The sequence below is a fragment of the Festucalex cinctus genome, chromosome 6 (assembly GCF_051991245.1).
Source record: "Festucalex cinctus isolate MCC-2025b chromosome 6, RoL_Fcin_1.0, whole genome shotgun sequence".
Classification (NCBI taxonomy): domain Eukaryota; kingdom Metazoa; phylum Chordata; class Actinopteri; order Syngnathiformes; family Syngnathidae; genus Festucalex; species Festucalex cinctus.
In genome coordinates, this window is record NC_135416.1 from 7606819 (window position 1) to 7631334 (window position 24516).

The 24516-nt window shown below is 40.6% G+C and overlaps 2 protein-coding genes across 2 annotated transcripts; one reads left to right on the plus strand and one right to left on the minus strand.

The window, feature by feature from the left end:
• The first annotated feature begins 170 nt into the window (after nucleotides 1-170).
• Nucleotides 171-22925, plus strand: slc5a10 (solute carrier family 5 member 10). Its single transcript, XM_077524438.1, has 14 exons — nucleotides 171-242; nucleotides 1376-1480; nucleotides 1794-1853; nucleotides 2158-2262; nucleotides 2341-2446; nucleotides 3662-3742; nucleotides 3803-4008; nucleotides 5880-6015; nucleotides 14532-14639; nucleotides 14713-14863; nucleotides 14944-15112; nucleotides 19467-19682; nucleotides 21986-22079; nucleotides 22329-22925. The coding sequence occupies exons 1-14, from the start codon at nucleotides 228-230 to the stop codon at nucleotides 22514-22516; spliced, it is 1740 nt and encodes a 579-aa protein (XP_077380564.1). The 5' UTR covers nucleotides 171-227; the 3' UTR covers nucleotides 22517-22925.
• Nucleotides 4804-13444, minus strand: fam83gb (family with sequence similarity 83 member Gb). The gene is made up of 5 exons (XM_077524431.1): nucleotides 12027-13444; nucleotides 10389-10556; nucleotides 9158-9282; nucleotides 6395-7721; nucleotides 4804-5708 (listed from the first exon to the last, which is right to left on the minus strand). Exons 1-5 carry the CDS (start codon nucleotides 12525-12527, stop codon nucleotides 5334-5336), a joined length of 2496 nt encoding a protein of 831 aa, XP_077380557.1. The 5' UTR covers nucleotides 12528-13444; the 3' UTR covers nucleotides 4804-5333.
• Nucleotides 22926-24516: the final 1591 nt, after the last annotated feature.

A 24516-nucleotide genomic window follows, 5' to 3' on the forward strand; every position in this document is an offset into this window, starting at 1 on the left:
CACCAACTTTTACGCGCTGTCTCAATCCTTCAGCTTCTCTGACATCATCGTCATAGTAACCTACTTTCTTCTCAACCTGGCCGTAGGCATCTGGGTAAGTTGCAGAGATGCATTTAGGTGAATATTGAGTCTTATACCCTGTCCTATGTATGTATGTGTGTTTGTGCCAGTCATCATGCAGGGTGAGCCGGAACACGCTGAGCGGATATTTCCTGGCGGGGAGAGACATGGCCTGGTGGCCAGTAAGTTCTGAATAGCATATCTTACACTTATATTGCTGTAATCTTATGTTTTTAAATTCATCGCTCTGATTTCATGATGTGTCACCACAGCAAATGTTTTGGAGACACTTTTCTACTTTTTGCTGTTGCCTTCATGTGACGTAATTTCTATGTAGCCTTGTACAGGGAGAGAGGATACCATATTTGGTTATTGAAGTCAAAATTGATGGTGGATGCACAACAATAGAACTATGGGAGTCCTAACTGTCAAAAAAAATAATAACAAAAAATTATAATTAACTATATTGGAGCAAAAGCTACAGTAAGCCTATATTATAATTAATACAAAAGAAATAGTCTGTATTTTAAAACAATTTTAAAATTATATATATATATATATATATATATATATATATATATATATATATATATATATATATATATATATATATATTGTAGTAACAATTATACTAAACCGTACTAACAAATTTTACAAGTACAATAATGTTAATTTTTCAAAACATTATTTTAAAATGAAGTAATAATCTTTTGAGTTAACATTATATTATATTGTGCTGTAAAACAATATTCTGATAAAAAAAAAATATTTAAAAAATTATCATTAAAAATACTTTTCTGGGGTTGAAATTATATTATACTTGTAGAGCATTATTTATCAATAATGATAACACTTTTTTAAATTCCAAAATGTATTGTAATGAAATAGAATGTTATTTGTTGACATTTTTTCCCCCAATAACATGCAAAAAAAAAAGGCATTAACACTTATGTTTAATGTAAAAAAAAAAAAAAACTGTAGTCTTTTCTGAAGTTAAAATTGTAATATACTGGTAAAGTATTGATTGAAACAAGCAACAATTATATTATCTTCTTTTTTAATTTAAAAAAGGACCCCTAATAAACTAAAATTTACCAGTGTTAAAATTATATTGCACAGCTTTGCGATTTTTATGAATCTAATGGTAAAGTGCACTCAAACGGAAAGTGTATGGTCTCTTCTCATTTTAATGACAGGTGGTCCAATACATTTTAAATTACTGTACAGTATGTCTAATTGTTATTTTATTTCATTCTAAAAGTGTTTTGAAATGAACTCCACTTATTTACTGAGGCTAAAATGTTGACTTTCCCAGATTGGTGCTTCCCTGTTTGCCAGTTCAGAGGGCTCGGGTCTGTTCATCGGTCTAGCCGGGACGGGAGCTGCCGGGGGCATCGCTGTCGCAGGTTTTGAATGGAATGTGAGTGGACACGCTCACCAATGCATTCACTGAAGCAGGATCTTGCTGTTGATATTCACAAAATGCAGCTCCGAATTTGGATTTGCAGTACAGATCTTGTGACTGGAAAAATGATGCATTGGAGTCATATGTATCTATTTCGTCCAGAATGGCATGTTTGTTCAACCATTGCATCACCAAAGGCAGAAAGCTATTTTTAAGACTTTTGATTGGTCAATAATTTGTAAAAATAACACCCACACATGTGGGTTGAACATTTGTATGGATATATGGAAAAATGTTACATTTACCGTAAGTTGTGACTTTCTTTCAGGCCACTTATGTGTTGCTGGCTCTGGCCTGGGTGTTTGTTCCTGTCTACATCTCCTCAGGGGTTCGCCTGCACACACAAACACGCACACGCACACACACACACGTGCACCGCAGGCTCTGCTTGTCATGGCTGGTTCAGCAGGTACATTGAGGTGCCAAAAGAGGCATTGTCCTTACAAGCATTCCCCGCCTTGAAAATTCCCCAGCAGGGTGTCATCACACAATTCAGCTGTCTTTGAGCATCACAAATGACATCTTATTCCTCTCATAATTAATTTCAGAACAGAGGGAAGTGCAAATGACGCACTCGTGTTGATCAGCATGTCACACAGAGGTGACAAAAAAAATCAAATGTGTTCGTTCAGATCGTGACAATGCCCGAGTATCTGGGCCGGCGCTTCGGAGGCGAGAGGATTCGAACCTACCTGGCTGTCCTCTCACTGCTTCTGTCCGTCTTCACAAAGATATCAGTATGGCGCACACAAAAAAAGACACCCGATGACCCAGTTGCTCCAAAGCTGACACTTGTTCATCATTCACTGCGTCAGACTGACCTCTACTCGGGAGCCCTGTTCGTCCAGGTGTGTCTGGGATGGAACCTTTACCTGTCAACCGTCCTCATGTTGGTGGTCACGGCGCTCTACACTATCGCCGGTATGCAAACAGGGCAAACATTCGATTCACAGACACACACAGAAGTTGCACCGACTGATGACGCTCTTTACTTTGCTCTAACCGGGGCCAAGTTGCGAGTAGTAGTAGCCAAGTTGGGCCAAGTTGGCAAGACTGGCATGTAAACACACTAAAGTGAAGATGGATTCTTTTGACAGATGATTATAAATTACTGGAGTATAATTAAAGTCTGCTGTGACAGTTAATTATGTGCACCTGTTCAATATAATGAGATCTAATGCGAAGTTAGTAAGTTGTCTGCATTCCCACTAGTCTAAACATAACTTTCTGGTTAATTTGTTTGCGGAATATGAATTAAACAGCAAAATCCACTTATCATATCAGTGGGGCGGCCATTTTGCCACTTGCTGTCAACTGAAAATGACATCATAGTTGTTAAAGGCTCTGGTTAACGACCAATCACGTCTCAGCTTGCGAAATTCACATGACCAAACTCAGAAAACGGGTGAGCTCTGTGATTGTCATTACCCGAGTCCTGAGCAACTGTGATGTCATTTAGCTACTGTCAACAGCAAGTAACAAAATGGCTGCCTCCTGAGATGTATAAAAATACAACATATTATTGTAAAGGAAATTTTGCGGTTGACTTCCCTTTTAAGTAAAAGTGCAGTCTGAAATCTATATATTTAATAACTAAAAAAGTAAAAGGTAATTTTTTTTTTTTGTCAATATTCATTTTGACAAAATTCTCTGTATAAGAGACGATTCTAAGATCAAAGGGTCTATAGTGCTAATTGCTAAACTACCGACCAGCTTGACTTTTGTCAATATTTTGGCTATGAATAAATATTTATATATATTTATTTAACAAATATAAAATCTAAAGCCTCTCTTTTCTCATCCCTCTAGTTCTTCCCTAATAGGAGTTACAATGTTCATGGGCATCTAGTAAGCTAGCTTGTCATTAGCACGTAGCATAGTACAACAGCTAGCTACTCTCATTCCAATTCTAACAGTCGACAGCGGTGCTATCTCTGACCACCCAAAAAAATTCCTTGCAAGAAAATACATCAACTAACTCCTACCTAACAACGTAAGTATTGAGCTAGTATTAAAACACCAAATAAGTTGTTATATTGAAGATAACATCCAGTTTCTATGTTTAGCTCAGTGTGCTCAGCAATGTTGCCCTTACCAATATGGCAGCAACAAAAATTCACACTGACTTCCTCACAGGTGGCCTTGCAGCTGTCATCTATACAGACACTCTACAAACATTTGTGATGATTGTTGGGGCAATCATCCTCACCATCACGGGTACGTGCATTCATTTCCAGCCAGTAATACAGTCGCTAAAAACATAGTCGTCGTTCACAGCTTTCAACAAGATCGGCGGTTACAGTAACCTGGAGAAAGTGTACAGCATGGCGGTGCCGAGCAAGATCATACCCAACAGTACCTGCCACCTGCCACGACAGGACGCCATGCATCTGTTCCGAGACGCTGTTACCGGAGACCTGCCTTGGCCTGGCATGACGCTCGGGCTCACCATCCTGGCCACCTGGTACTGGTGCACCGATCAGGTACGTCATTTTGATAAAATTCCATGCTCAAGGATTTAATTTATTATTTTTTTTCCTTAATGCATTACGGTCAATTGGTGACCTAACAGATTCAACGGCAGTGATAAAAAATGAAAAATCCACATAATCCAAAATTACCTTCACCACCCAATCAAATGAATCAGGTGGACATATTAGAGATTGTTTGACCTTGATTTACTTTTGTGCACAAACTGAATGCTTATGCAAATAAAGTCTAATTTGTTGATCAGGATTATGCAAAAACTACGCAAAACTTTTTAGTGGGTGCCTAGTCAGCCCTTAAACTTTAGTATAAACATGGCTAAGGAGTGGATTTTATCCCCTTTTTTTCTAATGTTACAGTCTACTTGCAGTAGGGTCAAGTGAGGACTGTGACCCACCAGAACCAGCAGATGGAACTGTGGTAAAAAAAGATTGTCTGCAGTTGGCAAACAATTTCTAACACGCAATCATCTGAATTGCTCAAGTCAACAAATCAGACTGATATGTTAGCGACTGTTTGGCAGTCAAATATTCATGCAAAAACTACAGATCCCAACACAGCGAGGAGAACGAAGAAGCCATTAAATTTTGGTACATGTCCTTTTTGACGTTACAGTTTGTTTGCATTGATGCCAAGTCCTGTACTGACCCATCAGAACTAGCAGATTGACATGTGATGAAAAAAATAGTATCATTAGTTAGCAAAGTAAGCATTTTTTTAAGCCATGGTGGAAGTCCACACTATACGTAAAATGACATTATAGTTCATGTCTAAAAGGCAAAAATCAAGTATTTCAACGTAAATCTTATGTTTTATTTGCAGCATCCACTTTTGGTCCCACATCATGTTAATAAACCCCAAGCCACATCTGCACAATTCAACAAGGCAAAGGTTGTCAACAACAAACCCGCCCCCCCCCATTTGTCAATGACCAATCACAGTGATTTCAGCACAGGGGTCATTCGGAACACAGTCCGTTGACGTGGCTCACGACACAAATGTCGCATCGTTGAGTTTTGTAAGTAAAAAGATTTACAGTGCAAAAATCTGAACGAGTCATTGTCAAGGGGCTCAAGTAAAAGAAGGTATTTTTTGCAAAACTGTTTTGTTAATCCAGTAAAACGTGCGCGCACATGATTGACAGTTCACCTCGAGGGTAATGTAACTTATTTACATTCAATTCCTCGTTCCTGATATGTAAGTAGATACTCATTTCCATGTCATTTGAGCCTGAACGTTTAGACAGGATTCCGTTCTTACAGTAAACGCCACCCATTTGAAAAGCATGTCAACATCAGAGCACCTGGACTGGCCATCACTTCTACCTGGAGGCCCTGTTGTTGTTTTGAGACACTTTCTTCTGCGTGGTTCCACCTCGTACCTTCAAATGTCTTAAACTGTTCAGCTTGGACTGAGGTGCGAGTCCCCCAGTCGGGTTGACTGTCTGCAATGGCGTGGAAGTGTTCGCTCCCTTCCTGTAGCCCGGGCTGTGGCGGCGCGGCGAGCGGCTGGATCGCGTCTCGGCCCGCGTGAGGCCGGCGGCCGGCTGAAGCATTTGTCCATGCCAGTAGCGATGTCCTCCGATCACGGGGCCGGAGGCTCGCTGCGGGCGGTGGAAGCTACCCGGTTTGGCGATGACCACTTTGGTGCCTCTCAGCCTCCTATCGCGACCGGGAGATCTCGATAACGGGAACATCTGCGTAAAGTCAGGAAAGCCGAGTTAGCAGAAGTTATCATCCAATGCGTATCTTACAAGGAGTACCTCCTGGACTGTTACTTGGTACCACAATATTTTCACAGCTATGCTCAGTATTTCTTCAGAATAAATCTGAATGGAAGATATGTTAATATTTCTCGCCCTTTGCAGGTGATTGTCCAACGATCTCTTGCCGCAAAAAACATGAGTCACGTGAAGGGAGCGTCCATCCTGGCTGCCTATTTGAAGTTTCTGCCCTTCATCTTCATCATCCTCCCTGGCATGATCAGCCGCGCTCTCTACCCAGGTTAGGACGAATGGATATGTTAAGCAGTGTTTTGATCCTTTTACGGGCGCTGTTTTGAGTGTTCAAAAGATGGCAAAGATGGTTTTATTCTGAAGGAAAAACAGTTGGCAGCCATGTAAACATGCTCTTTTCCCACTCGACCTCTGCTCCCTTAAATAGAAGCCGCTGTCGTCAGGGTAACAAAAGCTGGACTAGCCATAGATCCAATAGTGAATGGGGTGGGGTCAATAGTTGTTTACTTGTGTAAAACAGGACCTGCACCTAAAAATAGGTTGACTTCAGTTTAATAAGAAGAGGGCTACAATTCTTAATCATTGGGGTAATTTGACAAAAGCTTCAAATTGTGAAAAAATATCTTTAATAACGGACACAGTCTCACCTGTCCCAAGCGCTTGTGCGGTTCGCCGTGGTCCTGCCTGCGCAGCTGCTGCGACTGGCGGATGAGGGCGGCGCCGTCCTCCGTCTGGCTGTGCGGCTCCCGCAGGTCCAGCATGCTCTGAGAGAGGCGGGCCATCATGTTGACGCCGTCCACGAGCCGGTGGCCGCGGCCGGACCCCACGCTCCCCCTGTCGGCCAACGGCTCGGCGGGCTTCTGCGGGGAGCAGTCGAAGTACTCCTCCTCGGACGCCGTGGAGGCACTGGACGGGTCGTCGGCGGCCGCCCGGTCGCACATGACCTTGGTGCTGTCCTGGCTGCCGTTGTCGTTGCTGCCCGAGTCGGCGCCCTCCTCCTTGGAGGTGACGCGGGCGAGGGCGGGCGGGGCATCGTCGTGGGAGGAGCTCTCCGCGATTTTAACCAGAGTGACCTGCGCTTCGGCGGTCTGGTCCGAGGGGGTTGGGTCGATTACTAGGTGCAGCGTCCGCCGTTTAGGGACGGGAGGGGCTGCTGCTGGCGTCTCTGGAGTTTTTCCCGAGTTGTCTGCCGGCTGAGGCTCTGCAGACGGAGTTTGTTGTGTCTCCTGTGTGAGAAGTGCATTGGGCTGCTGCTGGGGCGGCGGCGGGGACCCTCTGGAATCTGCTGCATCATCGCTGTCTTTATTTGGAGTTGCATGTTCCTGCTTCTCCTTGTTGGTGGTACTCTTCAGAGCCGAGGTATCACCAGTCGCGGGTTGGCCTTTGGTGTCCTGACCGGGCTCCTTCGTCGGACTCGGCGGGGTCAGCGAGGAGCTGAAGCGAATGGCCTGACTGACCGCAAAGCGCTCGGACCTCTGCAAGTGAACCTGATTGGCTCGTTTCTCGTCCCTGATGTTGATGAAACCTATCACGTCGCTCGGTGGGTCCGGTTCGGGCCAGGTGGGGAGGTATGGGATCAGGTAGGCTTTCTCCATGTTGACCAACGCCGGATGTATCTGCGGCTCCTCGGCAACATCCTTGAGACGCCCCTTGGGGATTTTTAACCCGGCGGGGAGATGCGAGTTCTTATTGCTGGAATTCTGGTCGGAAGAAGTGGGGCTCGTGTGCGTTCCAGCTGCGACCAGCGCGTACTTGGGGTTGATGAGTTTCTTAGCAATGGTGGCCGGCACCACAACGGGGGCGGCCTGAGGGAGCGGGTCGGGAACGGGTTCGTCCACCATGGGAACTTTGCTGAGAGACACGCTGCGGGACAAGAGGAACAGTTCCCGGAACTGGAAGTCAAAAGTCTCCATGGCTTGTCCCGTGATCACTGTGATGAGGTTACGGTCCAAGCGGGACGAGGACCACGTGAAGCTGCAATTAACAAAAAACAGACATCATTAAACGCTAGTGTACCTTCGATAACTTAAATTTGGATTATCAAAAACTACAATTTAAAAGACTGTCCTGCCATTCTCCCAACAGAAGACATTTTTGATGTTGGTGGGCAATTAACTAGTTTTCACTGTGGTGATGTCATCATGCGCTGCACTTTTTTTTTCTTTTTCTTTTTTTTTCTTTTTTTAAATTAGGGCTTCATATTGATTCTAATTTCCTCAATCGAGTCACAAGAGTTCAGTTCGATTAAAATTTTTCCCAATTCAATTCCATTCACTTCAATTCAATTCAATTGGATGTTGATTAATTATGGAACATCAATTCTCCTTAAATATCAAGGACATGATAAAAACTCCACAAACATTAAATTCCAAATGAATTTTTGCGGAGGCAATAAGTGGTTAAAAGATTTAATTTATTAATGAACTTAAAATGTGTTATAATCACTTAAATCTTACACAAACATTGACATCAGCAAAGATGAGATGAAAATATGTTCATAATTCTAATTCAATAATTGTAAATATAAATGAAAAAGATTCTGAATTGTCTTAAAGTACAGTAAGTCACGTCTTTCATAAATGTATGAAAATACATTTTAATTCATGTGAACAGTACATTTTAAGAAAACAGTAGGATTAAAAAAAGGCCTTTAAAATTCATTTTTCTTACAAATTTATGGGAAAAAGAGATATTAAAATAACTGAGTCTTGGTTTTATGAATCGATTTGATATTGATTATTTGATTTATTTATTTTTTTACCCATCGCTATTTTTTTATAGGCTAGAAGTGTTTTTGTAAATATGACTTTTGTACGTCTTTTGTACATTTTGTACGACTTTTGTATGTCTGTAGCGACAGAAGACAACATGTTCCAAATTACATATTTAATTTATGTTTTTAGATATGGCCAAGAAAATATCACTGCTGAGGAAAATACTTTCTCCAAGTTGTTCATATGTACATGCATGATAATACTTCCGACTCAATATAATCCAAAATATTATGCGTTTCGTTTAAATATTTTCAGACTAGCGTATGACTTCATATGTCCACATAAATTTGGGTGAAAATCATACCACAGTAATAGACCGGTTTCACACCTCTGTCGAGTGCACCGGTTGGCTGTGTTCGCCAGTCATTTCCGCAATAAAAGTCTCTTTTGTTTCCTTCTTACTGAGATGGTGAGGAGTGCCATCTAAATGACGGCAATTCCCAACGGCGTCATCCGGCATTTTTATAGCACAACAGACAGGAAACAAGTCCAAAATGAACAGTGCATGCAACACGTCACAGCAGTGACAGACTGGAAAAAATAATTATGTTTCAAGCAGGATCTAATTGTTTAATTTAACTGATGAAGAGATGCGGCCCAATACCTTTTTTCCATTTACTGCTTTATGGAGCTCACCTGTATGAACCGGAGATTGCTCTGTCTCCATCTACAAGGAGAAACCTCTGACTCAGGGACCCACGAACCTTCTGGGCCGAGCGTGTGAAGAACTCCACGCCTCCACAGCAGCGCACGCGGAGATTCTAAACACACACAAAAAAAAATGTTCACGTGAGAGATGATCTACTGAGTATACAAAAACATTTTTGGTTAGCAAAGAGCGTGAATACACAAAACATTTTTTTTATGTTGCTTAAGCTAGGCGGACACTTCACTGGCACCTGTGTTGTGTTTACAGATGCTACAGGTTATCTGTGTGCATGTGTGACACACCCTGCTGTGTTTGTCTTCTGCCCTGTGATAAAAGGGTGCGGTGCGAGCCGCTACGTCACCTCATGGGTAAAAGTTGCGGGCGAAATCACACGGGGAGAATAACGGCATAAAAGGTTATATATGTGAGAGATAAGACGGAGAGGTTGAAAGAGGGGAGTGATTATAGTTTATGTATGAGAAGTAAAGTAATGTTTGAAGTGTGGGTTTCAGGTGGTAATGTCTCCAGTCTGCCATACAATATTTGCAAAAGCAACATTTAAGTGTTTTCTGTTACTGCCCCGACCAGTTTCACTCGGAGAGGCGATGAATCACGAAGAAATGTAGCCTATAGCGAGCAACGAGCTGCTGCTTGTTGACCTTATTGCGGCCTTCAAGTGAGGACATGTTTCGCTTTGGCGTCTCATGCTTTCTCCCTCAAATGGAAACAGGTGGGCGATACGGCTTCAGAATAAAATTCTATTTTTTTTAACTGGTCTTAATATTTTTTAAATGCTTAAAAATGTTCATGTTTTGTACCCAAAAAAAAAAATCATTTGAATAATTATGATTTCAATTATTGCCAAAATAATCGTGATTATTATTTTTTCCATAATCGATTAGCCCTACCCCAAGCATTAACTTACAGTTAACATTCCCTAAATATAGCTTTCACACTGCTAATTTTGCAACACTGTTTGTGCTTTTTTTAAACTCATTCCACTCTGTTCACATTTATGTTGATAGTGTAAGCAGTGCATTACGGAAGCTGTTTGATAAAAATCTTTTTTTTTTTTCCAAGACAAACAAAATGTAATTTATCAAAACATCGCCCAGTCCTACTGGAAAATACACTTATCAGTAGGAGCCATCTGGTCCACCAGTTCAAATCTCTGTTTATCAAAACATCATCTGTCTGTCTATCAGCGTGTGCGTGTACCTTTAGGTGTCCACGATGCATATCAGCTCGGCCACACATGGAAAGAAAAGAAGGCACTGCTGCCATGTCGATGATTATGTATACGGGAATTTTCCGTCTATAGGCGGCGTCCAGCAGGTCTCGAAAAATGTCCACGTCAGTGAAGGCGTCCATCACCACGGCTATCACCTGCACAGGCACAAACGGAACATAAATTATGTGTTTTTAGTATTCGACACCATATATTCATCAACAAACGGCCAAACAAAGATGAAAAGTTTGAGATATACACAAATAAGTTGGTAAGAGTGTGCATGCATGGATAAATATACACCACTTTGGGGAAGTTGAGCTTCTATTTTGTATTTGGCTCTCAAGTCACTATTCCAGTGGTTCAAAATTCCCCTTAATTAGAAAAACAAGTTTCCTGTGTTATTCCGCCTCAAACGCTGACCTATTAAGGTGGCATTTCATTTCAAGGCCTCAATCATGTGATTTCATGAATCATGATGTCATGTCTGTTTTTCTGTGTTTGTTTTTCAATAAGCACGGGCATGTTCTCGTCAGTCTTGTTTTGTGAATGCTTTGGCATGTGCGAAAGCAACACGTGTACGAGAACACCGTCCAGCGTATCAATCCTCGACAACTCCAAAGTCAGATGACAAGGCACGATGACCCAGTTATTTAGGTCAGAACTCAGCTGCAGCGCTCAGCACTGAGAATGGAGAAAACTGCTGAAGATGTCAAATCTCATGTGTAAATCATCTTTACTCCCATCAGACAGAGGTTTGACAACCCAGTGAGAAATCAGATACACATTTTAAACCTGAGTCGGGATCTGAAAAGTGATTCAAAATAAGAATTGCTTGTGCAATTGCTTTGAGAAAATAGTCTTGGTGATTTCTTTCAACCAAAGTGCAAGCATTTCCTCAGGCCAAACTCAATTTTGAAATTTAGATAATTAATCCCAAAATTAATTACATCAATCGGGACATAATTTGACCCTTTTTCATCCCTTGTGATGAAACTCAGCATCGATCAGAATCATCAGATTCTCTAATGTCAATGAAAGAATAAAAAATGTCTATGAAAGATGGTCCTGTGGTGTGGGGCGTTATGATCATTATTATTATTAAAAAACAAAACAAACAAAAAACCTATGCTTGGAAAAAACGGTTAACAATCGTAAATGTTAACACTGTTCAGGTTTGACAATGACAAAACCTTATGTGTTGGACACAAACAAATTTTGTGACATGATTTTGTGACATGAAACATAACGATAGCTAATTAGGAAGTAGCATAGTTAGTTTTTTTTTGCTTACATTTCTTCTTCTACTATCCCTGTGGCACAGTGCTGCCTTTCACAGGTCAGTAGTGGTATTACAATACATGTTGATGGCAATACTGTAAGTAAAGACTCTCGTGGTGATTATTTTTTATTGGAGAGATGCACAACTCCAAATATATATGTTCATAAAATCCCTTGAAAGAAAATGCCATAGTTTCATAAAGCGACAAGAAACGGAAACTCATTGCATCCCCTCTCGAATCGAGCCTACCACGTGGAATCAAATCATAATCCACACTTTGAAACTAATTTACTCAAGTAATTCGTTACTTCCCAACACGGGTGAAGTGAGTTGTAGTCACGTTTACCTTTTGGGCTGAAGCGATGCTCTTGCGCACGACCTCCTTGATATGCGACTGACCATAAGCGGGGGGCTGCGTGTAGACTGTCACGCGTGTCACCCCACGGTACGAGATAGCTTCAGGCCAACCGAGGTCCAGCTCCGCCACCGAGGCCTCGGACCGGTCCGGCCAGTACTGTAGCGACACCTCGCCGTCCAAAGCTCCATCCTCCCCGGACCCCGGTGTCGTGTTCCCCGCGTGTCCCCCGGTCGTCTCCGGTTTCTGGTGGTGCTCGTACCCAGGCCGGTAAAGCTCCGCCGTGTGGGAGATCCGCTCCAGTTCGGGTTCGGACAAAAACTCCCGGACTTTGTTCTCGTGTAGGTAGTCCGTGAGCGCACCACGACCCTGGGTGATGAGCTTCTCGAGAGCCAGCCGCTGGTTTTCACTGTAGAAGAACTCCGGCTTGCTCTCGCACACGCGCCAGTTGACGTGGTGGTCGTCCAGACATTGGATTTGAGACAAAGCCATGGCTTCCACGAATCCACTTGTAAATAAATAGTTTTTGAAAAACACTGTCTATACTCGGCAGTCTAAACTACCCTGCTTTCATTCCGGTTCCGTCGTGAAACACACCGGTAAAAACTGTATTCCTCCGCCGTGGAACTTCTCATTTGAGGGAAAGCAAAAGTCCAAGTTACAAGGCGATAAACAAATACGAATGTAGACTTTCTCTCAAACAAACTCAAGGTGTTGTAAGAACAAAACTTCCCCCGCCTACAGCCACGCCTTACACCTGTCGAAGGGGGGCAGATACGAGACCGGCAGCACGGTTTTCCTGGGTCCGTCGAACATGGGGGAGGCGGGCAGCAGTCTGGCGGATCGGATGAGTGAATTTGTTGTCAACCCGTGACTCAAGTTAGAGCGGAACACGGTAAAAAAAAAAAAAATCATTAATCTCCCGTCGTATACAAGTGTTGAAACAAATGGAGTGACTCAGTCTGACGAGACACTTTTTGTTTGCTCCGGGGGCCCAGCCGAGGGTGACGGTTGAGCTCCATGAAAAGCACACACACAAAAAAAAAAAAAAAAAAAAGAAGTCGCGGAATTTTGAGTGTCTACGTGGCACTTATCTACAAAGAAAACAAAATTCACGAAGTTTAATCCAGTTTGAGCCAAAGTACAAAAAAAAAAAAGATTTATTCGACGTCCTCCAAGAGAAAGCGTGAGGTGCCGGTGCGTGAGAACCTGGAATCCGGCAACGGAAGCTTGGATACCGGGGGACCGAGAGGCGGAGTGTCCGGTCGTTCATGGAGGACAAACTCCACCCTCTTTCTGGGAAGTGGGGGATAAACTTGTTGTCTCTCATCATTGGGCCTTGTATAAAATGTAGCTGTAATCGAGAATGAAAGCGATTATTTAGAAAAAGGAAAAAAAAAAAGCTAACGTTTCCAAGGAAAAAGTGTTTGCTACAAGTGGTGGGTTTGAGGCAATGACCTATTTGGGTAAAGCTAAGCTTATCTGACTGTTGATTAAATGATGTAACATACTGTAATCCTCACAGTATTTTATCAGTCCAAAGGCAACTGATTAAAGGCCAGAATAAAATACTTGTGGAGTGTATCAAATGCCAGAGTTAGCATACTTGCTTCGAACATTCAATAATTTCCAATGCCTGGCTCTGACTAGAGCACAATCAACAATTTTCCAGTGTGCTTATTTTCATTAGGGTGATCTTTGCCAGAATTATTGTAGTTTTGGATTTGTCATTATGGTTAGTTTTTGTTTCATTTATTTATTATTATTATTAGGGGCACCTTGGACTTGTTGCCATCCAATTACAGAGCACATTGAGAAAAAAAAATCAAGTCAGACTCACATTCAAATCTTAGGATCATTTATAGTCTTTGGTTAACAAGGGATGTGAGAGAAAACCCACACAAGCAATGAGGGAATAATTATTTTTTATAATTCGAACGCTGAACCTCAGAACTGTGAGGTAGACTTGTTAACCACTATACCACCGTCTTGTCAAGCCTAAACTTGCTTACCATCATAAATACTCACTTCATTCAAATGCCGAAATTTTTGAATTTGTGAACCGTTTAATATTCTCAGAGAAAAGCATGAAAATGTGTCGTTCAATGTCAGCCAAATAAACCAAAGTCAACCTGTTTTTGACTTTGAGGCTTCCTGGAGCCGTGCCCCACCCGACCGCAGAGTTTCACGGAAACGGACTAACCCACAAGTAATGAAAACAGGAAGTAAAAATAGCGCATGTTCCCAAATGTCACAACTTGTCTTTGTATGTTCCTACATATAACACTTTCAGATTGAATATGCTGTAAAGGCGGTTTCAGTTTACATGAGCTACTTTAATCTTGACGTATATTTACTGACAATTTGAGTGCCCCCCTCAAGAGGGAGAAATGAGATCAAAGGGACATGAATTGTGAATGAGAAGAATATTTAGTTACCGCGACCATCTCTTCGCATGTAAACGACCTTTGGGCGGTCGACCTCCTCATGTTTCAGACACAGTGGGATGCGTGGACCCCGAAGAGTGCGTGCGAGTGTGCGGGGCCGAGGTGGGATGCTCCAACATCGCCTTCCCCAAACTCGTCATTGAGCTCATGCCAAGTGGTGAGAACACCTCCAAATGCGTGAGAAGCATGACCTGTGCATTGGTTAATTTCTTTGTTTGTGTTCGAGGCAGGCCTGCGTGGGCTCATGATCTCGGTGATGATGGCCGCTCTGATGTCATCGCTGACCTCCATCTTTAACAGCAGCTCCACACTGTTCACCATGGACATCTGGAAGAAGCACCGGCCGAGAGCCTCAGAGAGAGAATTGCTATTGGTCGGCAGGTAGGAAACTAAAATGGGTAAGAAAAAAATTAACTTATTATTGTGATCCGAGAAATTTCTCCACTGTGTGTTTGGCTCAGGATCGTGACGGTGATCTTGGTGGTGGTGAGCGTGGTGTGGATCCCCATCTTGCAGTCGGCCAACAGCGGACAGCTGTATGTTTACATTCAGTCGGTAACCAGCTACCTGGCGCCGCCCGTCACGGCTGTCTTCACCCTGGCTGTCTTCTGGAAGAGAACCAACGAGCAGGTGACACTAACAGATGCCTCTGTCTGGTTGCTGAATCAGTGGAGGCTGGTGTCTGCTTCATCTATCCTTCCTTTCTTTGGTTTTTCCTCTGGTCTCTTGGGATCTCCCTTAATCTGTTGGAATTTGGGGGTTTCTGGGATTGGTGAAGGATTCTGTTTTTTTGGCCCTGTGGGTGGCGGGTGGTGTCTGGTTGGCGCTGGATTTCGCTTTGTTTCGTCTTTCTTTGCTTTGATCCTTCCTCTGGTCTCCCAACCTTCTGAAATACTTGACTGAAGTATCCAGTTAAGGTTAAGGGTACGGGATTTTTATTAGGTTTCAGGTGAATTAATGAGCACAAACTCACACGCACACACGCACAAAAGCCTATGTATATATATATATATATATATATATATATATATATATATATATATATATATATATATATATATGTATAAGTCTGTGGGGTGATACAGAATAATTGAGGCATTTAATTAATTAATAATTCATGAAACTTTATGCAAGATCTGATCATCAGCCAAGGAACAAACCGTTTAAATCTATGCACCAATATGGATAATGTTGATAGTTTTCTGACATTTTTGCACAAGTTCACAGCAAATAATAGGTGAATCATAAGGCAGACTGATGGGTTAGGCATCTACTTTGTAAAAGGTGACTATCCAAATTAGGCACGTTTGCATATTGTGGTCACTGATTTTAAAACTTTAAGTTTAAAGACACAAAATAAAGAAAAACTGCAAACTTGCTCTGACTATCAACTGCTGGTGGATAACCGCCGAGGAACACGCACAATTGCATAATGTGCTCTTATATGGCGATCATATCAAAGTTCATTTCAAACATAATCCCTATCTAAACCGGACTTCTTTGCGCAGCATTCTGGAGTGGTCCCTTCCTGCACTTTTATTAGCCTCATATGGGATACAGCCGAGCGCCAACATTCCACAATCATTTGTGTGTGCATGTGTGCGTCTGTAACCTCAAGCATATTGTTTTCATTCCTGGTGTCGGAATTGTCAACGGCTAATTTAACGCACTCTCCCATGCAAACAAATGAAAGTGCGTGTTCACGTCTGATAAGAGTAAGAGTGCAAGTAAAGAGAAATTTTATTGCAGTGAGATTGAAAAAATATATAATTATAGGGTGGTAGTGAAATGATAAAAGCGCTGTAGTAGACATGGACAAGAATACTGTAAATGCTAGTCAAGACCGGCCCAACTTGGGCTCAAGAGTCAGTCAATGTTTTTGTAAAGCAACGTGAGGGTGTGTCGGGCTTTTTTTTTTTTTTTTTGCTGACAGACTGATTTCCTTTTTTTTTTTTTGCCTTGACTCGCCATGTTCGTTTGTTCCTCTCAATCATAAAGCGCACATACAAATAAGACTACCTAAGAACCAACCAAATTAAAAAAGTAACGAAATGCCAATGCATCTACTTCTATACTACATGTAGCTCTATTCATACAGTATCATGTTCAATTTCAAGCCGAGCCCATATCTCTGTTACACGAAACAGACACGTTTTTTTTGGCCTCAGCTATTGGCGGTAAAAGGTCAGACGTGAGCAAACAAGCAGTGTCACATGCTGCAATGCTAACAGTAAAGCAATTGTTTGTATAATGTTGCATGTATGGGTATTCAAACGATTATTTATTTTTTGATACAAAACAAGAAAATGTTTAAGTATTTAAAAATATTAAGACAAATTTAAAAAAAAAATAGAAACAATTTAATTATGTAAGTTCCTTTTGGATTTGGACTAAACAGAATTTATAATAATATCCATCCATCCATTTTCTTGACCGCTTATTCCTCACAAGGGTCGCGGGGGGTGCTGGCGCCTATCTCAGCTGGCTCTGGGCAGTAGGCGGGGGACACCCCGGACTGGTTGCCAGCCAATCGCAGAATTTATAATAATACGATTTATTTATTTATTTATTTATTTATTTATTTATTTATTTATTTATTTATTTATGTTGGCAAAAACTTTAAGTTGGACCGTGACACGCGCAACTCTACTTTATTCTTAGAGCACTTTAAAAAAAAAAAGTGGGTGAAACAAAGTACTGGACAAATGTAAAGGTATACATGTATGTAATAAAATGTCAAATTGTATATTCAAATTTCAAATACAGTGATCCCTCGCTATGATGCAGCCTTGCTGTTTCGCGTTTTTTTTTGGGTGTAATTTTGCATGCATTATTTTTTTTTCAGTAGCCATGAGAATGTTTAAACGAGAGAAATGTGAAAAAATGTAAATGCATCGATGAGAAAAGTGTATAAACTGTGTGCTGAGGGGTCTTAGAGCCTTAAAAGAGTTATAATAAATTTAAAACATAAAGTCAACTGCTTCGCGGATTTCATTTATTGCGGGTATTTTTTGGAACCTAACCCCAGCGGAAAACGAGGGAAAACTGTAAATGCATTAAATGGTACATTAATTAAGTTGTGAAATATAATTTGAAAAAATTTAAACCTCTACTGACGTAGTTCACAACCAATAATAAAGAGGCACCGCCTCTGTATCGTTTAACCTAACTTTGATTTACTTGGCTTAATTTGAACATTTTCAGCTTTTGTATCAGATCTCATTAGGTTGAGGTTCTATCAATGTTTTTTCTGAGTGGCCATTTCACGTGCAGTATGTGTTGTGATTTACCTATTTAACCTCACCGTACAACATTCCACGTTCAGTTTAAAAAGTGAACCAAAAAAAAAACAATTGAAAGACAAACATTCCAGTTATTAACGCTTGTTTTCTTGGCAGCGCAACTGTCGCAAACCACACAGGTGGCATTCTTTGCAGGCTTAAGACAGACGCGATTGGTGTCACCGAACGTGTGAAAAAGTAGGTGAGAAGTGGAACAATGGGGACAGGTGTTGCGACTTGCAGGGTGAGAAAGTAAGAGTGCGGTACGTGGCGACTACTCCTCGCACACTACAATTTTTGTACTGTAAACCTCACGGTGCGTAACTCACTTAAAATGTTGCTATTGAACCCCTCAAGTTGAGCAATTTGCTCTTCCCATATATATATTTTTTAACAAACACAAGCAACATATTAATCATCTGTGTCACAATAGACAATGTTATCTTTATTATGCATAATGCAAATGTTTTGGTATTATCGGTTAGTCTTACACTAAAAGACAAATGAGCTAATATGGAAGACAGTTTATTTATCTGCTTCAATTGGAGTTGTTCACTTGCTAAACAATTTGTGTAGCAGTCTTTCAAGTGTTCACTATACACAGCTTCACAGAAGTCTACCAAATAAGTGCAGTATAAACATAAATCAGTAAGTCATAAATCAGATTATGCCATAAATTAGATTACATCATGAATCAGATTACAGCAATGATACAAGCAAATGTCTGGTTTTATCGCTTCAACTTTTCATGTTTCATGATATGTAAACGTGGATTGCACTTCAAACACTGAATTTATCTAGACTAGACACTAATGAGTAAAAAAACAAAAACATATACATATTTATTAAAAAAAAAAAAAAATAGATGATCCAATTTAGGCCAAATAAATAACAAAAAAATCCATCTGGAGCTGCAAAACATTTTAACATTGTGATAAACAAAACAGTATGGACATATGTCAATTTTTTTTGCCTGTCTTCTTCCCTTTTTGGACATTTTATGGCTATTTCTTGACATTTTTTTCTGCCTTTTTTACTATCAATTTTCTGACTTTTGGCGATTTTGTGCACATTTTATGGCAATTTTGAGGATTTCTTCTTTTGTTTTTGGAATTATGCTTAGTTTTTAAATGTTTTTCTTTTCTGCCTTTTTTTATATGATTTTTTTTTGGGCAATTCCAAAGACATTTTATGGTAATTTTCAACTAAGAAAAGCAAAAAATTTTGGGGGGGACATTTTATGGTTACTTTTTGAGCGTCGTTTGTCCTGCCTTTTTTAAAATAAATTTTCTGACTTTTTTTGTTGCAATTTTGTGTATATTATATGATAATTTTTTGCTTTTTTTGGATCATTTTGGACATTTTTAGGTATTTAAAAAAAACTTTCATCTACCTTTTGTCTCTCTTTCTGACAACTTTGGACTCTGACATTTTTTTATATTTAATTTAAAAAAAAATCTGAACCATTAATGAATTCAAATAATGTTATCTAAACAATTTAAAATAAAAATGTGCTTTTTTTTTTTTAAGGATGCAGAGCGACAAAAGAGCCACATTTTTCAGACCCCTGGGCTAATCTCACCGTCTCCAGATTTTGGCCCATTTGGGTCAAAATCTGGTGCCAATATATTACAATTACAGTTTTATGATTACAATGACCAAAGCAATGGAACCTGAACCTGTCTGTGTGTTTGTGTTGTCAGGGTGCATTCTGGGGCCTTATGGTGGGTTTGGTGGTGGGCGTGTGCAGGATGGTGCTGGAGTTCGCCTTCCCACCAGCCAGGTGCGGCGTGCTGGACTCGGCGCCCGCGGTCCTGCGCCGCGTCCACTACCTCCACTTCGCCATCTTGCTGTGCGGCCTCACCGCCATCGTGGTCGTTGCGGTGTCGCTTTTTACACCTCCGCCGACCCGCGAGCAGGTACACACAACACAACACGCGCTGAGAACACGTTTGATATGATCGACTGCCAGCTCATGTTGTCTGGTTGGACTTTGTGTTCTCGATCTGTTCATATCTAAATCCAAAGATCAACACTGATGCATGCAAACGGCCTCACAGTACAGTAGAACTTTTGTTGCACGCCCGACTCTTCATCTTTTGTCGCCTCATGAATGCTGATCTGCTGACTTGACTCCAGCATGTGAACTTGAATCACCGAATGACTCGTCTTTAAAGCTGACGCTGCTTCCTTTTAAACTTTGTAAGAGGTTTTAATAAGTGATCCTGAAAATGGTCATTTTAAAACTGCTCCATACTATTTCTAATGTGATTCAGCAAAAGTCCTCAGTGTCTAGTTTGTTTGCCGGAGCAACAACAAGCGAGTGTTCAACATGCATTTTTATTCATGAAGCAGACTCCCAATTCAAATACATTCTTTCAGTCACTTGCCAAAAAAGCTGTTGACCAGACTTGGGAGCTGGAATGCAATTCAACTGGTAAGCTCCTCTTTTTACACTCAGTCTATGCCCTAAAGCAACACGGGCGTAGAAATTGGACCCTAAAATAACATCGTTACAATCATGGAGAAAGTTAAACTGGCTTTATACTGTCTTTGTCGTTGCCATAGTAACGTAACCCAGATATACTTTAGTGATATATAATTTCAGTGGACCAGCCACATAGGCATGAGCTAACTTAAAAGGAAATGAGGTATAATGCATTTTTCACATGTCTGAATAACATGTCTGGCATTCCTCCATCAAAATAAACTTATGGAGGGGGAAAAAAAACATACGGAGCACCTAACATCCAGTTGTTACATTCTGGTTTCAATCACACGTTTGTGGTGGTCGGTTCCGTGTCATAATGCTGAGTATGGCTTTTGTTACATTGACCACAAGAGGCGGAGCTAGAGCGTGTAAAGAAGTGAGTTAGGTATTTGGTGACTTTTTTCACCCTCTGGCAAGTTTTTTAAAAAGTGGTGAGCAACCAATTCAGCATTATTATTATTATTATTTTTTTGGTACATCGTTTCAGAAATACGCCTCGTTTATCGCACACTTTCCAACTGTGAGCATGGATAAAGAAACAATTAGTCCTTACTGTAACTATAGAGAGCTTTTCTTGGGTTGAACATATTTTGACAAATGTCTTTTGTTTGTTTTTTTGCTGCCTTAAACCTCTCAGGATCCGGTTACATCATTTGTTAAACAGTCCATTCATTCAATTCTACCCCTGAAATGAAATTATTAATGAACATAATCAGGATTTTCTTTAGTCTTTTTTTCTGCAAAAACAGGGGTGGGGGTGGTATGACTTAGACCATTATTTTACAATTGTTACGTTCTGAGGTTGGATCCCAAAAACGCAGACACAAATAAGATTTTAACTCTTTATTCGCATAACATTGAGAGATATAGAACAAACTTGACTAGATGAGAAACAACGAGAATGTATCGAGAATCACGAGACGCCAAGCCCCCTTGGGCTGTGGAGATGCACAGAGGAACCGAGGTAATAATCCGGCAAACACACACATTTCTCAGACAGCTTATATAGACAGTCAATCGATCTGATTGGTTGTGATTAGACATGTGGGTAACAGGAAAAAGAGATTAAAGACTCTTGACATCACATAGCTCTTGACATCACATAGGTTAAGACCAGTTGAAACTAGATGCCGGTTACATTAGTTCAAAACAGACACTTGACCTCATGGTCATGACCCAAACATAACCCTTGCATGACCCAAACTTAACCCTGGCAAGACCCAGTCATGACAACAATGGTGACAATAAGGATTAGTCCTCTCAAATCATCTCAAATTTCAGTACATAAATAACATTAGTACTGTCTTGATGCTTGCATTGAATAATTGTATCAAACACAGCAAAACAAATCCTCTTGGTTTAATTTACTGGACTTTTAGTGCATACTCAAAGATGTTAACCTTACCTCCTTAAGTAATAAGTGTCCTATTTTTCTCTGAAAATGTTGATATTTGATTCAAATTTCAAGTCAGTTGCGTCTTCATACAAGAGAAGATGCTGATTCTGTCTAGAAAAAGGTCACATACAGTTTGGAAAAAAAGTCCTTGTGTATAATGAAATCCTGACTGATTGTGCGTTGAATTTATAGACACAAAAAAAATGTATTGTTTGTATGCATGTTTAACTTATACACATGCCTGCTATTGACAATGCATGCATTTGTTGACACTGGAAGAAATCCAGAGGATTTGGACACATTATTGTTAATTATTTTCCCACTTTAATCTACAGTTGAGGAACCTGACTTGGTGGACCCTGACCGAGGAGTCTCCCAGAGAAATCCCTCTCCAGAAAATGTCCTCTGTCAGCCACCGTAGTTCTCAAGGTGGGCACCAAATTTCGAAGTCCAGGACAATATTTTCATTGCGATAAGTTCCATTTCCTGTTCTGTTGTTATCATCACGTTCCTTCTTTGCCAAAACAATTACCCTTCCCATAAATACTCCTAATTGTACAACTTTAAAGGTTACAGTGTACTTTGGGAGGAAAGCATCCATCCATCCCAGTCATTCCCACACAAAAATTATGACACAGTAATTGAGCAACTTCCTGTTTTGTGTGTGTGTGTGTGCAGACTCTGAGCCAGCGCATCAGATGACTTGCGGTCACGGCCTCCAATTGTGCGTGGCGGCATTCCGGCACTTGCAGGAGACTCCCAGAGTGCCGAGCGTCCGCGAGAGCGCCTTCTGGTCGAGGTTCTGCTGCGCGAACGCCCTCCTGCTGGTCAGCGTTAACATTTTTCTCTACGCATACTTCGCCTGAGCTTTAGCGCGTGCGCACATCCTGCCTCGCCCCGATCGCGCTGATCGCCAGCCACTATCGGAACCACAAACTCTGCTGCTCGCCCCCACCCTTGTCAGAGAGGGGGAGTTTTTTTGTTTTTTTTTCTTACAGTATTCCTATCAAGGGGAGAGAAATCAGTTGGATTTTAAGGTGCCTTAAAATATTTAAGGATAGATAGATAGATAGATAGATAGATAGATTTTAAATATTCCAAAATCAATTTAATTTAAATGATTTTTTTCTGTCTTGCCCTCGTTTGTGTGTGCCTTTATAGGGAGCGCTGTTCATGTTGTACACGATTTGGCCACTTAGGGGCAGTGTGGTCCCGCGCATTGTGATACGCTGCAAAGTTCTCGCCACATTAGAGAGTAGAAGAAAAAAGTCATGATCAAGTTATTCCATTAAAGGTTTTTTTTTTTGGGGGGGGGGGGGGGGTTCAGCGTAGGAAAAGTATATGCCGGTGAGTTATGTTAACATGTTTCTCTGTATACATTCTTGAAGCGTTTTGTATGAATAGCCATTCTTTTGTGATAAAAGTGCAGAGAGTAAGTGAGCTAATTAGCATTAGCAAGTCACAATGGAGTAGATCTTTGCACATCTATAAATTGAAGCAGAAATCATTGTCAGTCAAATCATTTTGATTCAAAAATCATTCTGAATTGAAAATCGATTCTGAATCGAATTGCAGACCCAAAAATCGGAATCGAATCGAATTGTGAGACGTTCAAAGATTCCCACCCCTTATAGATAGATAGATAGATAGATAGATATGTGTTTGTGTATTTAGCATCTTCAAAGAATTTTAACATTTGATATTGTAATTTTCTGAATTTGATTAACTTTTTATGTGTTCGCCTCGTGATTGAGGATTTGTGTGTTCCTTTCCTACAATGTTTTTGATTAGCCTTTTTTTGTAAACATAATAATGAGAAACATTTCACCTCTGTGTACAGAGTAACAAACTAGAAACATTATTAAATGTTATTAAAGGGCAAAGTTGAATTTGTTAGTCTGGTTTTTGGGCAGCACGGTGGACTTGCACTTCGGAATAGCACGCCTTACTGGTTTAGCATTGCAATCTCTGGATTCTGGACTTCCTGTGTAGAGTTTGCATGTCATCCTGCTTCCTCTCTTGTTCCCAAAAAACATGCATGTGAGGTTCATTGAAGACTCGGAATTGTCGGGAGTTGTGAATGCGTCTGTGAAAGCTTGTTTGTTTACGTGTAATTGGCTGGCGACCAGTCCATTGTGTACCAGGCCTCTCACCCAAACTCACCTGAGATAGGTCATCTGTGACCGTAATGAAGACAAGCACAAAAGAAAATGGAGGAATTGTTTCAAACATGGAACAAAGGTAAGAACTCTTCATTTTAAGTTGATTACATAATTTTTTTAGTATTCATTTGTATTAATTATAATAAGCTTCTCTGATGTTTACAGTGGGGGTGAGACATATTAAAACAGCAATAATAAAATACAATTCTTTATTCATTTCTAATAAAAGCTTGATAAAAGGGTTGCAGGACGAAAAACATGGATTGCAACATTTACTCATTTATTAACATATAGAATATATCTCATCTCTGTGACTTGGTCATCATAAAAGTCAATCATTTAAAAAGATAAAGCGTGTGCAAATATTACGCATTTTTGCCTGATAACTTGGATTGCATGAACATGATTAAAGCTTCTGTTTAGTGTGATTTTCACAGAGTGAAGAGACAAAAATGATCTGTTTGTGAGACAAACTAGCTGACATCAAGTGTATAAAATTCATATTCTGAATTCTGATTGGTTCTTAAAGCCAAAGACAATGAACAAAAAAAGGGAAGCAAGAAATTTAAATGGGGTAGTCAACCAAAAAAAAAATATTGACAATAATATATTGTATGCAGCCCCACTAGTCTAAATACAGTATTTTGGTTAATATTGTGTTAGTAGAATATGAGTTAAGCAGCAAAATCCAGCAGTTTTATATC

Excerpts from the sequence above, each read along its gene's own strand:
- fam83gb (XM_077524431.1), bottom strand. The coding sequence starts at position 12,527 with ATGGCTTTGTCTCAAATCCAATGTCTGGACGACCACCACGTCAACTGG. Across the intron at positions 7,722-9,157 it reads GCAATCTCCGGTTCATACAG|CTTCACGTGGTCCTCGTCCC; the intron begins GTGAGCTCCATA and ends TGTTAATTGCAG. Across the intron at positions 5,709-6,394 it reads CGCACAAGCGCTTGGGACAG|ATGTTCCCGTTATCGAGATC; the intron begins GTGAGACTGTGT and ends GACTTTACGCAG.
- slc5a10 (XM_077524438.1), top strand. Across the intron at positions 1,481-1,793 it reads TCGCAGGTTTTGAATGGAAT|GCCACTTATGTGTTGCTGGC; the intron begins GTGAGTGGACAC and ends ACTTTCTTTCAG. Across the intron at positions 6,016-14,531 it reads CAGCCGCGCTCTCTACCCAG|ACACAGTGGGATGCGTGGAC; the intron begins GTTAGGACGAAT and ends CTCATGTTTCAG.